The 17,674-nt window shown below is 36.1% G+C and overlaps 1 protein-coding gene across 4 annotated transcripts in view; it reads left to right on the plus strand.

The window, feature by feature from the left end:
- The window catches only part of UMAD1 (UBAP1-MVB12-associated (UMA) domain containing 1), an 82,034-nt gene extending 66,301 nt beyond the window's left edge, over nucleotides 1-15,733 (plus strand). For all 4 annotated transcript variants that reach the window (XM_085310542.1, XM_085310545.1, XM_085310544.1 and 1 more), the window contains one exon: nucleotides 14,088-15,733. In XM_085310542.1, the coding sequence (XP_085166668.1) occupies nucleotides 14,088-14,345 (258 nt within the window). In that variant the 3' untranslated portion in view covers nucleotides 14,346-15,733. The remainder of the gene's footprint in view (nucleotides 1-14,087) is intronic.
- The last annotated feature ends 1,941 nt before the right edge of the window (nucleotides 15,734-17,674 follow it).

The following is a 17,674-nucleotide window of genomic DNA, read 5'->3' on the forward strand; positions in this document are numbered from 1 at the left end:
TGTGTAGAATATATATTAGGAGACATAAAAATTATTTTTGACAGATGGTAGGGCTGTGAATTAGGATTTATAGAGATTATTGTATGTCTGGTGTTCAGGACACCTGGGATTATTAAATTGGCGCAAGAAACAAAAATTACGTTTGTTATAATAACTGCAGTGCTTTGTATCTCCGCATTGTCGCCTTGGGAAGCAGTTTGTGTTTCTCCTGGTATTGCCCTTCTTGATAATCTGACATGCACCCTTTAGCCAACAGATGACAGCAGATTTGGGCAGAAACTGCAATACTAGTAAGTGCATTTTAAAAAAGCTACATATTGAGTCTATAAATGAATATTTCTCTCTTACTGTTTGTTCTGTTTTTATTTTTCTTCATAGTTCTCTTTCTCCCTCAAATACTTAATCACTACTGCCTTTTATCCTAGGAGCTTGTTACATGTTTTCTAGGGCAAGATAGAATCCCCCAAGGGATTGCTTAATCTATAATTATCTAATTTATATGTTGTTGTTACAGTCACTCTTAATTATGTGCCTTACTGTGATACTTATCATCATAGGACATTGTTTTTTTCTTGAATTGCAATGGTTCTGCTACAGTTCTTGTGAACTCTTGTTGGCTGATTTGATACTATAGACTGAGAATGTAGCAAATAGAAGGCCAATACTTCATGAGGTAGATGTAAAATTGTCTATAGTTTTCTGCACATAGATATTAGTGTGCACCATTTTGGGTCAGTATCCAATTAAATTAGGATTTATCCAATTAAATATATTTTTATTTCAATATATAGATGATATCATTAAATTGATCCTTTTTAAAGCTCTGCTATTTCATGATTCTGAGTAGATTTAAATAGTAGTTTCTTAGGCATCAGGTTTGGGGCCATATCAGTCAGTCAACTGGGAAGAGAGAACTATCATGAGCAATAAAACATCAAGGAAAAGATAATGGAAACTGTGTCTGTAAAGCTTAAAAGTGAAAAAATGAATTTAATAATGGACTTTTTATTCTTTCAGAGGAATTAGCACTTATTGCTGAAGCTGATAGACTTCTAAGATAGACTTTTGAGCAGATCCCCTTGTAAACATCTGATATAATTACAGGGCATGAACAATGCTAAAGTTACCTTTCTTTTTTCTTTTTTTTTTTCTCCCCCTGTAAAAAAATTATTAACTAGTTTTTCCAGACCTATTATTGCCTGGTTTTTACTGTAGTTGACTAAGATATTTTTATCTTAGTTACAAGTTACTGGAAAAGCAGATATTCCTGAGCATGTCTCTATTCTGTCACTCAGCTCTTAGCTTATCATTTAGAAGCTTCGGTATTTAATAACTTGAGAAGGATGTTCTGAGCTACATGTACAGCATCATTGCAAATTCCATACACCTGCTTTAGAAAAGGTGATTGGTATTTCAAAATCACTGGAGAAAGACTGTGATTAGTTTGTTCCATTTTGACAAATACTAATGTTTATAGAAAATATTACTGCTTAGATGGTTTTTAAAAAAGCTATCACAAGCTAGAATTCTAGTTATGGCCTGGTTAAATTAATTGCTCATSATATGTCATTTTAACCCTGAGTACTTTTTCACCTATAAAGTCCATAAAGAAGGGGTCCACATTATCTTTCTGCTTAATGGGACATGTAAGCAATAATCACTTAATGAAATTACCCACTCTTAGAAGGGACTGGAATAAGACTGTCTGCAGCAGGTCATCAAGCCTGTGCTTTTCTCTGACTGCTGGTACCTGAGAATCTGCTGGAAAAAAGATCTAATGTTTTATTTAACTGTTGTGCTATAGGAAGTGAAGTTTTAATATTACTCTTAAGGAAAGATAAACAGTTTTCAGTGTTGCAGCTGCAATGGACAATATCTTTCTTAGCTCCCTCCATAGTGTGCATATGCAGTACATAGGTGGCAGTTCACTGGGGGACCTGCATTTACTGTGCAGCTGCAGATCAAGAATGCCTACAAAGCAGGACTGCCATATGATAAGGAGATCACAGCATAGGGCTGTAACCTTACTGAGAAAGAAGGTAAATAGACTAGTTGGCTAAAGAATCAACTATCCCACTGCAATAGCATATTTACTTTATAAAGCTTAATCGCATTGCATTGATTATTTTACTGTCTGTTTGATAATTGGTCAAATTATTTAAGAGGTATCTTCATACTAAAAAGACCTCCAAAACTTATGGGCCAATGGACTTCTGTCTTCCGTCAACAGCTGCACAAGTTGGTGTGTATCTCCACCTTATATATAATGTATAAATATGTGTGTGTATTATATATGCATGGACATATACATACATATAAAATTTAAACAACATGATCGTCCATAAGAAAGTATGGTTCTGCAGGTTACAAAGGATAAGTTACTATGGCCTCAAACCCAAGATTATATAAACTCTGATTTGTGYGATCTGTTGACCTAGGGTCAGCCAGTAGGACCTGGCAATGTCTTGTAATAGTGCTATCTTGTAGTTTTTTTTCATTCTAACGTAAGTAGAGTTCTTATCTGTGTAACATGACATGCAGTTGGGCTTGCTTCAGATACTTAGCAAGCAAGAATGCTAAATAATGTCAAGAATGTAATGTCAATAGCATCAGTATCGATAGAGTAGAAATTGAGAAATCTTAATTTGGTCATCACCAGCTTCCTCCCTGAACTTGGAAAACAGCTCGTTGTCAAGAAAGTAAAGCAGTGCTCTTATAAATCACTTTTCTCTAGCCCTTTGCAAATGTGAACTATTGCTAGTTATAACTTAGTTCCTTTGTTTAACTTCTGTTGTGATTTCATTGTGACAAGAACTGAAGAAGCTTGACAGTATTTTTTTTAGGAAGGGACCTGAACATTCTGTCTGGTGAGAAAATAGCTGTAAACAGAAGGAACACACCAGTGAAGACATGGGAGCATCCCTGCCTCCCGTAGCTGTGCTTGTGGAGCTGTGAGTCAGTTCTGTGATCTGTCCACACGAAAGGCCAGGTGTGAGTGACCGAAGACACCAAAATGACTTTTTAGGGAAAAGTAGCACGCAAACATGATACGTTTTCACTGTTCTGTGACTATAACTATGTATATACGTGCATGTAAAAAGTTCATAAAATAGTAAAATTGGCCTGGATGGTAGCCTCTTCACTTTGAGAGCTAGGCTTTAGTGAAGGAACAAAGATACAGCAAACAATGACCAAGGTACATGTATCCAGAAGCGCAACTTGCTTAAGTCACTACTTAGTTTAGGCAGAAGCTTGCTATATGCACAGCTTAATTTTGAGCTCATTCAGTTACATTGGATGGTTAGTTGTAGTAACAGACATTCAAACTACGTGCCCAGATCTTCCCGCACACATTCTTTAATCTTTCTGTAATTTTGGAATCTTCTCACTGACTTTATCTCCAGAAAAAATTGTTCACTGTCCTGTATCTCCTGCCCAAGCACATGAAGGCAGACTAAAAGCCGGTAATTCATGTTCCTGCTGTCAGCAAATGGGTTGGTCAGTCGTCCTGCCTCTGGGAGTGACCTTTCTGGGCTTTCAAAATATTAAAATTGATTTAAAATACAGTGTAGATCATACATCACCTGATCAGACCGTGCCCTAATTTAGCCTGATGGTACATTGATATTTACAACATGACTYATGAGTGCAAAATGGTGGCTGAAAGACTGTAATACGGTGCAGCTTATTAATGATTACTCTAAACACCAACTAAGGCAAGTAACAATGTCTTTAAGTTAGTTTTACTGCCACAGTAAAGGGAAGGGGATGGCAGAGAACAACCAGCCATGATCAGTCCATTTTAACAGAACAGAAAATTACATGAAAATTGCCTCTTTTCAGTCTCAAATTCTGGTATTGATAAACTGGGAATTTGTTTTTCCATGCTTTCCTTCAGTGTGGCCTGATCCTTTCACCATAATGTGCTGTTGAAATTTCTGCCTTAAAACCTGCCAACTTCACCACCACTCAACTCTGTCAGCCATGAACCCTGTATACTGGATAGTGCATTGTCAAATTTTGTTCTAAAACACTTTTTTAATGCATCAGTATAAAACAGAAGTTGTTTTCAAAGTTCTTTATTTCCACATTATTTCAAATTTTAAGAATACTCTTCTAGTATTGTAATGTTATTAGTAAACCTGACTGATAAAATTAACATAAATACTTAAAATTGCCCATGTTCCTTTTCACCGTGGTCCACTTATGTGCTTTCCATAGAGAACCAGTAGGCTGCAACAAACAACCGTAATTCAAAGGGACAACCAGTATTTGTTTCTTTTTGTTTRTTGGTCCTTTACGGCTTTAAACGTCATCCTACTTCTATTCCTCTGGCTCAAAAGTCTTAGTAGTACAAGCTGTGCACAACACAGCCTTTATTGTTAATGGTTGTAGATTGAAGCTCTACAAGCTCTGGCTTTTCTGGTGTTTGCTTGCTGCACTGTTGGTAARTGCTCCAGCTACACAGAGTGTGCGGAGGAACTTAAATTTCCATCTTACTGCAATTTTTTCTGACAGTTATTGACTTGAATCTCTATGGGGAGAGCAGGTAGAAAGTTGCCCTAGGAAATACTCACCTAATTCACTTTTTTTTTTTTTTTTTTTATCACTAGAATATTTAAAACTTGTAAATAGGTCATATTGATAGTCTTACCACATGCTTGGATTTTAGGCAGCAGAGGAAAAAACTCAGAATAAAGCACTTAGTGCAGCATCTTTTATTCAGGTATCTGCCTGAGAATCCATTTGTATTCTTTAAGACATACTGTTAGGAAGATCTAGAGGGACCTTTACCTTGGGTTAGACTTGTAATTCTTTTCTATAATTGCTCTAATTTATGAACATTTTCAGAGGACCAAATCCAAGATGAATTTCTTTTTTCCTTCTCCTGGATTAAAAAAAGAGAGATTTGTTTTTCTTCTTGAAACAATAAAACCATTTTAACTTCTAATTTAGGCAGCTTTTCCGATGTGCTACAATTGCTCAAAATTGTATTGACTTTTCTTGTGAAAAACAGCATCCTTACCCATTCAGGTGCTAGGATTTTCATTCACTGGTAGAATGAGAAAATGCATCTCAGAGAAGCTGTCATCCTTTTCCTGCCCTAGGAGCTTCCACAAYTGCAGAGGTTAGGAGCAGAAAGTAGAGACTTGGAGGCAGGGATTCATTTTGTCTAAACACTTCCCCTGGAAAAGGAAGATTTCAACCTTCCCAAAAAGTCTTCAGAATATTTCTTTGCTTGGAGCAGTAGACTTAGAGAAACTCAAATCACATTGTCCAAACATAGCTGCTCAATGTATGATTTAAATACTGTTTTAAATGTACAATCAACATTTTATAGAAGATTCAGTTCTCAGTATGTTCTCTGGCAACCATGAAAAGTTGAAGTCTAACCTTTCTTCCCTGATTCTAGCCCTATTAAAAGACTGTTTTCTGGGGGAATATATAACATTTGCATTCCGGTTATCTAAACTGCATACAGATAGCTCATTCACAGTTCAAAGTTCCTTCAAAAGATAACTGAATTTTAATTGTTAATATCCGGAGTTTTGCATTTACATCAGGCATCAGCAAAACAAAATTGAGTATTTTGTGCTTTTGGATGACACTGAAACTACAGAACAAATCCATTATTAGCATTCATGAGGCTTCTGTATTCATTTTGTAATATATTGACTTGTCCTTCACTGGTGATTTGGGGGTTTTGAATGCACTGCTGGATGATGAAGCTGCATATATTTTCATGTCATGTTCTTCTGGCTTGTAGCTTGCTTAGAGTAGTTATTGTCTTAACTTTTTTTTAAAAAAAAATCTTTCGTTATACCTGCTACAGTAAAATGAAGATGAGAGAATGATCTGGCCTATTTAGTAACACTTTCTGGCAACTTGTTGAATATTGTTTATGTTGCTTGTTGTGCTGTATAAATTTTYTTGCTATGAATAGGTTGCTTAGTACTTCCAAGGAACAGGGGAGCTAGATAAACTGTTCCTCACTGAACCTACTCTCTCTTTCTTTCTAGATAATTCTTACTACAATATTCATGCTGTAGAAGGAAAGAGTTGTCAAAAATTCACCTGCTAGCTCAGTGCCCTAAGCCCAGGGGCTTCCAGAGAGGCACAAGGATGGAGCAAACGCAGGAACCSTGCTACAGAGACTGCATGAATGCTGATACAGATCTGAAATGAACCAGATTCAAAAACGCTAGAAAACATTTGAGACAGAAAGAAAAATAGGACAAATGAGTTTTGTTTCCAATACAAATGTAATTGTTGAAAAAAATATTTTCTCCTAAAAAAAATCTACTATAGGAGGATTCTATGATAGTGTTGTGCAGCTCCCAGACAAAAATGAGTTGCAGTTCTCCTGAAAGGACATTTTAAATTGGTGACAAAACCCGGAATATCGCTGGCTGTAGGGAAGGGGAACAGGCAAGTCTTTTCTGTTACAGAAGTAAGGGTCCCACCTCACTTGCATGAGGCTTAATGGTGAGACTAGGATTATACGTGTTTGTTTGTATCTGCTATTTCAAATTCTTCATCATGATCAACATAACAGTCAGTCTTTTTGTTTAGTATTTTTCTGCGCTGAGTGATAGAGCTCCAAATCTGTAGCAGCACTAAGAGCAAAATTGCCTTTTACTTAATTGCTGTTTTTAGATCCTTGAGCTTCTGCATTATTGGTTTGTACAACTTGGTGTGTTTTCATTGTACTGAAATCTGGAAATACTCAACTTAAAAGCCTATGTAGTCTAAATTGCTATGACAGAAATGCCATTATAATGGGAACTTAAGACTCAGAATTTTTAATAAGGATTTGGAATCCTTTTTTGGCTTTCTTATTGGTACTTTTTCTTAGTAGTACTGCAGCCCTCCTTTGTGTTGTATCTCATCTGTTTGTTCACTGTTATGTAATTTCTTATTATAGATGCTCAAGTTTAAGGAGATTTATTACTAACCCCCTCCAAATTTTTCCTGTGCCCATATTTATTCTAGGGGATTGAGTAAAAACAGAAGGATTTGAATGTCATTCCAGTTTGTTTGCAAAGTCGTTAAAAAAAAATTAAGATAGAATGAACAAATGAGATGTCTGTTTAGGGACTAGATATTGTTACTTAAAAATACTTTTCAAGGAAGAATTGTGTTTTAGAAGTGTTTAGCAAATAAAAGTCATAGGCATCTTTTTATCTAATATTTACTAGGATAATTAAACTAACACACTTTAACCGTGGAACGAACATTGACAATATCCAGAGTTCAAATGACAAACCTCGCAATTCCGCTCCACATAGGTTAACAGCTTTAGCAGTTTGAGAGAGCAAGGAATATKTATTAAATCCAGAAAGTTCATTCTGCGTTAAAATTTTTTCCTACATTAGAGAAAATACTCTGAAAAAGTACATTTTTCTGCTTGCTTTTATACCAATAAAAGTGTACAAGTGTACACCATTTTACTGAAAGCTTGGTTTACCAAGGATTGTGCTAATGTTCTTTGTGTACCAGAATACTCTATGGGGAGCTTTACTATAATAGAAAAAAACTGTAGCACGTTACATGTACTTTTAACTGTTTCTTTAGGGTTTTATTCCTTAAGATTTCAGCAGCTTAACCTGACCTTGATTCTGGTGGAGCCTAAAAATCAGCCCTGGACAAATGGGAAAGCTGAGTCCCTTTGGCAGTCTTTGCTGCTTATGAAAGCTGCTCCGAGGACTCAGCCTTAGCTTGCACCTTTCAAGGGAGAAGTCTTCCCCCTTGAGTCACTGCATTTACGTTGAGAAAGGAATAACTAACCAGAAACCACTCTTGCACTACAGCTCCTGCAAGATCTCCTGCACTTTTTCTTCGACTTAGCTCGGTTCTCCAGTAGAAACAACTTTATTTTCTTGAATCCCTGGGGGAGGATGCTGACTAAAGTTTTAAGTGAGCCTCAAAAGAATAGCAGCTATCATGACTCACGTGAATTTGTTTCTGAACCATCTCAAGGGCATCTGGATTTTATGTGTCCTAGTGGGTTTCTTCTCTTCTTGTGGTTCTGTAAAATTATAGGTCACATGCCTGCTGGCTAGTTCAGTGTGTGTGTGGGGGGGTTGTTTTTCTTTTTTTGATTTGGAGGGKTTTTTTTGTGACATTTAGAAACTATCATGTCATATCAGCAAGGCTTTATGATCATTTTCCGCTAGCTTAAACTTCTGAATGTAAAGTGCTAAATATTTAGAGAGCCCTGCAAATAATTTTTCTTTTTTCCCTCTGCTCTTCTTTGCCATTACTTTTCTTGTTTGAAAAGTGATTTGTTGTCACCAATGGTGATGCAYACTTTGGAATTGCTACAGGTTTTCTAAAACAAGGCTGAAGAATACCTTAAAAGCATCAATTCAACCACAATTGGAAGAATAATCTCTTAAGATAGTTTTCATCTCTAGATACGTCAGAAATAACTGCATAATCTATCTTAGAATTTATGTAGCATTATGATACAGTATTTGCTATAATACCACAAAATTACCTGCATTAAAGGTGATATTTCTGTATCACCAGTAGGTCTCTGTCATAACTATGATGCTGTGGGGTATCTACTAAATATTCTGGAATGTTGTACATCTGTTTGTKTCTTAAGACTGACTTTTTAAGGAAAATGGGTCTGCTTCTGGGAAAAAAAAATCCTCTTTTACGAAGAGTGCAAATTTCATAAAATGAATGACTTGTTAGAAAACCTTCTTTAGTAATTCAGATGATGATAGTAATAATGCTAGCACTAATCCTTGCTTCTTCTTCAGAGCACTGTAAATACAGCTTCTATCTTAGTACAGTTAACTTTTTTTTTTCTTACAAGACTCTTGGCAGACTTGGAGGTTAGCATACATAGATGCAACAAATTAAATGTTTTTTGAGGAACATAAAAATGAAAGGTATAAGAGCAAAAAAGAATGCATTTACTTTAAAGGATAAYTTTTATGTTTTGCTAATTTTGAAATAACACATAACTCACCCTTGCCATCAGAGCACAATTACTAACTGTTGACCAGCTATCGTAAATATTTATATACTGTTTCTTTTATCTGTGTTCATTGGGATTCCAAACCAACAATGAAGAAAATACCTTGCTTTTTGAATTAACTTTGAGTACCTTGCCTTTTGTGATTGTAACAGATTTTTTGATTCCCTGATGTTTGGTGAAGTGTTAATTGTTTGATGATATTCTAAATGCATTTGATTAATACTTCTCATAGCAGGATTGTGTGTCATAGCATTTGGCACTGCTTTGTTTAGCTAATGTCCAAAGAATATGCTCTGAATAGATTGTAATTCTGGATAAATAAGTTAGTCATTTAAATAGAAACCAGTGTGACTAATGTGGGATATCAAATTCTCTAGCACTTGCAGTTCTGTATATGCTAGAAGAAAGCATGCATGAAAACATAAGCCATTTCATAACCTTGACTTTGTATAACATAGCTTTGCCCTAGTATTTGCACTGTAACCAGTTTGGGTGATTTTAACATTGATGGGCTATTGATGTTCTCTAGTAGAATGTCCAGTTCTTAGTTACATTACACACAGTATTTAAAAAACAAAAAAAGCCTCTGCTAGTCAGGTGGCTCCATCAGATTCCTTTCACTGATACGGAATTTGCTAGCATACGAGTGAAATTTGTCTAAACCCATTTAAAAGATGCCTTTATATTGTCTAAACCCATTTAAAAGATGCCTTTCTAGAAGCACAGAAATATATCTAGCTTGCAGTGGTCTTGCATGAGACCATTGTTCTAAACACCTTTGTAAGAGTATTTGGAAATCATGGATGAGCTCCACAGTATTTAAGAAGTTAAGCTGTGACAGAATTTTCCAGTGGTCTATCTTCACTATATGTCGCATACACTGTTGCTACCACCACCTACTGCACTCTGGAGCTGTTCTACTTTGTTTTAAAAGGGGTTATGTGTCAGAGGAGTCAGCTTTGCCTGTTTCCTCTCTGCCACATACCTTTACAGCACCCCTTGCATCTTAAGCAGTGCTTATATGAGCAGCATGGAATCAAGGAGGTTTGACCAGGCTAATTGTGGCTAGTTGTCTTTATACCGTGCTTGGGTTTGGCATGGTGCATTGAAGAGTATTCCTCCCTAAGTTACGTATTTTCACATTGTGTAATTTGTTGGGAAGTCAGCCCAATAAAATAACCTAAGGTATGACTCGCTAAAAATAACCAAGTGAATGTGAGAATTTTAAGACAGTGGAAAACACCCTTTTCATGGGAGAGACAGTAGTGGTTTATGTGCAAAATTGAAATAGAAAAYGTTGAGTCATTTTCTCATTTCTGCCATAAGATCATCTTCCAATACTGGAAGCAAGATCTTCCCATGAGGARATGGGTAAACTAAGACCACAAACTATTAGATCAGAGATTAGATTATGGCATTTTTTTATGCTGACCTGGCTTTGTTTTTTTCCCCGAGTTATTCATACCATGTTGCTCTCAGCTATTTCGTAGTTTATTCATGATATTGTTTTGACTACTTAAATGATATCAGCATCTACAGAAGAACCTTGCAAAGAGTACGTAGTGAGTGGAAATTGAAGACTGAAGATGGCAAAATGGAGTTAAAAAGATTTCTAATTTAATTCACCCTTCCTTACTGCAGTCTTGCATTGAAAAATGAAGTGCGACTAGAGTAAGGGGAGCTTGTTCTTGCTCTGCCAATGCCAATAGGCAGTATCTACATTGTGCAGATGTAGTTTAATTTCTAGTGCTGCCCATTTGGCATCCTTTTAAAAAATGTAAGGCTTTTGGAGAAGAAAAGAAGACCCAAGATTCCTTGTGTTCTCTTGATTTTTTTCTATTTCAAATTAGTTTTGCTGTATGATAGTCTAATTTGCATTTTAAATGGAGTTCATCCAGTTTGTGGGACAATTAGGATGTAAACAGGTGTTCTTAAAAGTATAATTTGCCAAACAAAATAAACATTAGCTTCTAGGGATTTCTGATTATCATCTGGGCTATGGGAATAGGACAGCAAGCAAGGGATCATTTTTCCATGGAATGTGGGAGTAGGGGGAGGAGGAGGGTTCTTTGAAGAGTTTGTTTAACTGATTCCTAGATGTAAACTTTTCCTGTTTTTCATTTGGGGCTTTCTGGCTCAGTTCTCCTCTTCAGAATATGGAACTGATGTAATATAAGAAAATACCAGCACCTCAGTAAATACTCTGCAGGTATTCCTCTTGAGAGGGAATGTAACAGGTTTGTGCAGAGTAGAATCTAAAGGGAAGTTTTTAAATTTACAGGGGCTGCAAATTTCAGTATATATTTGRAGTATTCAGTTGCTTTTCTTTTTTATTGACAATATTCATTAGGTGTTCTTTGTGTTTGGCAGTGTTCTTAGCAAGGGAATTTGTCTGTAGCRGAAGTATGGTTTTGAAGTTTAATAAACTGCACACCTTGAGCCTATCTGCCTATGACAAGAAGGAAGTTTTCCACACAAGTGTTACCAATTAGCTGCTAAGATCACTTAAAGTGAGAGTAGCTGATCTTTGACTTGACAATAACTGTGCCAATTTGAACAGAGTACTAACAAACACAAGTATTTTTTTTCCCTGAACTTAAAAACTTCGTGGGTTTTTTTACTTAGAGCTTGAAAAGCTGCAGTAGGAAACCTATCTTCTTATTGTCTCTGCTTGCTTTCCTAGCTTTCCACCCTCTAAAGTTAYCAGAATCTGTGAGGAAAGCTAATGGCAATCTTTACTAACTCTTGCCTTTGCTGTTGGATATAGTGAAATGCTCTAGCTACTAGTATAAGAATAAGGAACTGAAAAATAGAAGGCTAGAGGAAATGAAGAGCGAGAGAAAGCACCTAAACTGCAGCTAGAGGAATTAGGTAGTCCAGACATGTCAGTACTGGAGTAGCTAGGAGGTTGGGTGCAGCACCACCGAAACAGGAGGAACCCAGCCACGCACCCTTTCTGTCTCCAGAAGGCTCTGAGGTGGCCTAGAAGAATAGACAAAGCTGAGACTACTCTTTCCTTTTCGATTCTTACAAAATAAAGTTTTGCAGCTATGTACCTGAGGGTGATCTGAAAGAGGGAAAAAACAAATAGTATTTATACTAGGAAGTGAATCCCAGCAGCTGAGAAGCAAGCTGCTTTGGTTGCTTGCCTTCACTGGAGCTCATTCGCTCATCTTTTGTACTGGATTGTAACTAGTAAGTTCGCTAATTACATCTAGCAGTCATTCCTTTCAATAAAACTTCTTAACCTTAGGAAATTTGCCATTTAACGATGCCTCGTTACATCATGGTCTTGGATTCAGGGAAGTTTATCATAACGTTTATACTTCTAGTCCTCATGATTATGAAGAACACCTTCCACGTGTGAGTCTGTTCTGTGCGAGTCTGAAGGTGGTGCAGCACCCCGAACCCCCKCTCCCCTACATGCTTCTGGAGGAGCGAGCTTCCTCAGTTCAGTTAAGAAGAGCAATGACTGAACAGATTTAAATTGGCAGGATTGAATTTCAACTGAATGTCAACTGAATTGTTGACACTTCAACAGAAGGTTTAATGTTTGTCTGTTTTTTTTTTTATTATTTATTTATTTATTTATTTATTTTTTTACGAGCTGAAGTGGTGGATTTAGGTGTAAGGAATGACTGTAGTTCTCAGGTTGCATTCAATTCAAATCCAGTCCTTCCTATGAGCAGGGGATGGAGCCTCTTTTACCTTGCTGAATGCTTAGCTGTGTTACATACCCCCCAGGCTAGAAAACAAACATGAATCCCTCTCGCCCCCCTATTGCTCTTTTGTCAAGCAGCCAGAAACTCAGATTCCCTATACCATAATCTGTAACATTCACATCAAGAAGGTCAGGTCTTGAGCAACATAACTCCCCTCAGACTCATAGAATAAAAGAGACCTCCTTGAAACAAAACGTTTAACTCCTGTGATCAGCTGAACAGTAAATTAGCATTTAAAGCTTCCCATGCTTTCCCTTTCTGGATAACAGAGCAAGTTTGGGGTTTTGCTGGATGCCTGCTTACTGAGTATGTAGGGTTGAAAGGAATAAGGCCGGACAGCAGATCAGAAATTCCTTTGTTATGTTCTTGGCTCTGTTTTGATTTGTTAAGCACTTTTGAATGAGTGGCTGAATGTTTCTGTGCTTGTGCTTATAGAAATTCATGCAACAATCACCTTGCTTATAGACATGATGTGAGAATTATTGGTTTACATAGCATTTTCATAGCTATATGTAGTAAAATAATTTAGGTTTGCTTTCTAGAGGAAGAGTAAACAGTCTTTTCTTAGTTTTTAAAATTGTAGAARTTTTAGGTAAACTCTTTAAGATGATACTATTGGTAGGTCAGTATCAAAACTTGCAAGTCTTGTGTGTCCAACATCTTATCTACTGACATTTTCCATGGTTTATATTGGCTTCCTCTGCATGGCAGTTCTTTTTATTTTATTGTTTTCTTTGGGGGGGGGGGAGGACATTTTAGGTGAGACAGTGGTTTTGGTAACTGAGCTTTTCTAATCTAGAAAAGTGCATGTTTGGCAATGCATATATCACCATACAACAGATAACTCCAGCAATCTGTTTCAAATTGGAAATCAACGTTAGTAATACTTTGTAGTAACTAGGATAGGAATTTTTCCTTTAATTACAAGAACCATGTACTCATAGAATAACTTCAGAAAGGGAGTAGTGGGAACAACTCTGTATTTAAGATGGAACAGTTTTTGAAATGAATTGTATTGAGCATTTCCCATAAACAAGATAACAAGATGGAATTAATGTCACAAAGTCCCACCAATCCTCCATTTCGTACATGCATGGTAACATTAGGTTCTCAACATTAGGTTGAGAAACTCCACTCATCATTCAAAAAAAAAAAAAAAAAGTCTTTATCAGTCTTTACAAAATTCAGTCTCACCCGAAGAATTATACCAGCATGTGTTAAGAATTGCCATTTTAAAACTACCTGAACCAAAGACTGAAATTGATTTTTTTTTATTTTAGTTTTATGTATTAATAGGTCKTGATTGTTTCAAGTAGAAAGTCTAGGCTGCCTGATATACGGTGTCTAAATTATTGTTCTTCTGTTCTCCTTAGATAAATACAGGGCACCGATCGCAGTTGACCGTATCAAGTGCAGAAGTGGGAAATGAAAGGAGTCCGAATTTGGAAAGCAGCCCTTTCATGTCAGATCTTCTGAGTGACATACCCTTTGCCCTAGCGCCACATGTGGTAGCAGTACAGGGCGCCCGTAATGACGTTCCTGACCGACTGCTCACCTACGACATCAATGATAATTTATCAAGATTCTGGTATGACTTTACACTTGAAAATTCRGTACTTTGTAATCCATAATGTTTTCTTTATTTTTATTTTTTTTGGCTATGTCGAGGCAAGTCTTAATGTGAACATTAAGATGTATTTTTAACATCTTAATGTTTTGGGGGCCTGCCACTGGTATATCAGACTCATTAAATCAAAAGGGTTGTTATTCAGTACTGTGTTGTATTTTTCAGTTTTAACTGAAATGTAACTTCCTATGTTAAGTATTATGTTTATCTCCAAAGAAATGAAGCAGGGCTATGTTTCAGCCTGAGTATAAGACTTGCTGTTGGAACCACTTCTAGTAGGTAGGCTATAGACTCAAACATTTCATAACTTCAAGATGAAGCCTACACACTTCTGTATTCTTAGTTATTTTACTCTTGATACTTAAGACATAGATCCAGTTATGCATGTTTAAGGTTATCTTTGATTTTCTAGAGATAGAAGCCCACTATTAGTGCTAAAGKAATACTGCTTCATACTACCAGGCAGATACCTTTCCAGTCAAACTGAGTTTTAAAACTGAGACTTAATTATGTATACTTTCAGAGTTATGAATATTTCATATAATTGATTAGACTTACCAACTTCAAAGTGAAAATTAGGTGTCTCACTCCTTTTCCAGTGGGTGTTTTGTCCATTTCATTTTGTCATTTTGTGCCTCYCCTGTTGTCTTAAGAAGCTCTTTCTGGCTGCCTGTTGGTTGCTGTTTGTTCTCATTACCACATGTGTTCCTGATTTATACACAGATCAGCTTTTCCATTTTAACCTCTTTGCCCCCTAAAGAAGGAAATCTCAGGACACGTACTTTTAATGGTCACACCCTTCTTTTTTTTTTAATTTGTGTGCCAGAGATACAGATGGCAATGTTTAACAACAGGAAAACATTACATTGTTTCTTGTCCAGCTAAATTAAATAGCTAAGTACCTAAACATGCATTTTCACAGACCACTGTGTTGCCTGCCCACAAGCTTTGAGTATGCAGTGTTTTTTCCAACTAGAACCTGAGTTGTTGCGTGAGCAACAGCTCGCTGATGTAACATCATGATTTGTTTGAGTAATTATCTGTATCACACAAAAGATTACACTTGTTTTCTTTTGGGATAGAATATTTATATTGTGCCAAATGTTAGTGGGTATTTTCATATATTTTCTATGATCTGTGATAGCTTAAAATGTATGTATTTTCAGACATGTCATCTTAAGGTATTTGAGATAAATACTGTAAATGATGGAGAAGTTACATTGTGAATATGTCTTGGGTTGGTTGTTAAATATTTTTGGTTTAGATTTTTTTAATGTAYGTATTTAAGTAAATTTTTTAGTGTATTTTTGTCAATCATGTTCATGAATGTTTGGAACTAATTGTTTCAGGGAAAATATCTGTGCTGCACTCAAATAAAAAAGTGGTAAAATAGTATTGAGTTATTTTTTGTGGGGGTKGTTACTCAGCTTCATCGATATTGTTTATTATAGCTGTGACCATTCAGTTTTCATGGGAGCTTGAACTCATTTTTGTTTGGAATTTTTTTCAGTGTCATTTAAAAATCAGAGTCCCGTTAATCAAATGTATCACATTTTCATCTAATGTGCGCTTTGTGCTATGTATGTCTTGCAATGGTTTAGTTGTTATTCGTGACACTGTTATGAGGATAATACTGTAGTGAATCGGGAAGTACTCAGACTTCTGACGACTCTACCAAGCTCCTTAAACCTGATTCTGTGTGCTGAGTTTTCTAGTTAACACTTCTCTGAAGCACTAAATTTAATCTTCATGATTGTTTTATATTTAACCTTTACACATTAGCTATTGGGAAAATAGCATGCTTCATTCAAATTGTTTTTCATTTCATATCTGGAAAGTTTCTCCAGCTCAGCTAGTCTATAAGCAGAACTGCAAAACACTGTTGAAGAGACAGCACACTCACAATACTTGTTTTTTGCTTGCTAACTGACTTCACATATAAATTTTTGGCATTCATTTTAGATTAATGTTAGATACTTTAAATAATTATACCTTCTCAGAATCCTGCTGTTATATTCACAAACCAGTATGTTGTCCTTTCACAAGAAAAGAAGAGACATAGGGGTGTGGGGGTTGTATTCACCCATGATAAGAAATATCAACAGTAGGTAAACATTTGACCGGCATTCTTAAAGGTGTTCCATAAATGGTAAAACCTGCATGTAACAAGAGTACTAGTAATATGTCTTCTCATTGCCCTCTCTTTAGAAAGCCTTGGGGCTCAAACCCCGCCCTTGCTTAACATCATCCATAAAATGTGGATTGAAATTTAATGCTATCCAAACAGCAGAGGTGTGTTTTTTCCTGCTGGGATAAGAAAAAATACATTCAAACTGTTATAAACTAATAGCATTTATGGATATTCGCATTTGTCCACTAATGACATGAAGATGACACAAAATCGTGAGAAAATTAAAGCTTTCAAACAGTCTTAATTAATACAAAAGTGCATATCACTTGTGTAAGGCATGTTTAACATCATATTCTAAGTGATTATTGCGTAGATGTATGAATATTGGAATATATGCCTATTTGTCATTGTCAAGAAATATTGAATGGTTCTATATATTGTCACTCAAACATTGACCACTGATGAAGGAATATAATTAATTCAAAAAAACCTTCATTTAAGAAGCTATTGAAATGTAATCACTGTTGATGTCAGAACACCATGGCTGTCCTTTCTGCAAATTCCACATATAAAAATGAGGTCTTGACTAGAACTGTTAGCTATGTGTGTTATGCATACGTATGTAGATTGTTTAGCTAGAACTGAAAGATATTTTGTGGCTGATATCAGTAACATCAAAATTAAGAGAGGTTGTCAACTCCAGAATTAATAATGGAAGACTGAAGTATAAACCTGTGCCAGTGAAGTGCTGTAAATGGGAGCTTTGTTACTGCCATTATTGGACATAATACTAGACCTTCACTCTTCTATAAAATAGTTTATTTAGATAGAGTTATACTAGTTTGTAGCAGATTTTGAGTTTCATTTGCCATTCTCTAAATTTTACTTGCAGGAGATATGCTCTGCTTTGTGTGATAGCTTCCTTATGGAACTTCTTAATAAATCAAACATAACAAGACACTTCTTATTTCCTCTGAAAAAGTTGTAAATGCAGGTCTCTGGAAAAGTCTAATTTTAAAAGTAGAAAAAGGAGAGCTAAGCCCACATGTTCAAAGGTAAATCAAAGAATAATTGCATCCAGAACAGCCCAGCAGAAGGCTGATAGTGAACTAGTCCCTACAGACAATTCCCTGGAGACAAATTCAGAAATGGAATCAGACAATACTGTATTGGAGGTCAGTCAAGGAGACAATTACAGATTC

The sequence above is a fragment of the Rhea americana genome, unplaced genomic scaffold (genome assembly GCF_003343005.1).
Source record: "Rhea americana isolate MKP2758 unplaced genomic scaffold, rheAme1 scaffold_32, whole genome shotgun sequence".
Lineage (NCBI taxonomy): Eukaryota > Metazoa > Chordata > Aves > Rheiformes > Rheidae > Rhea > Rhea americana.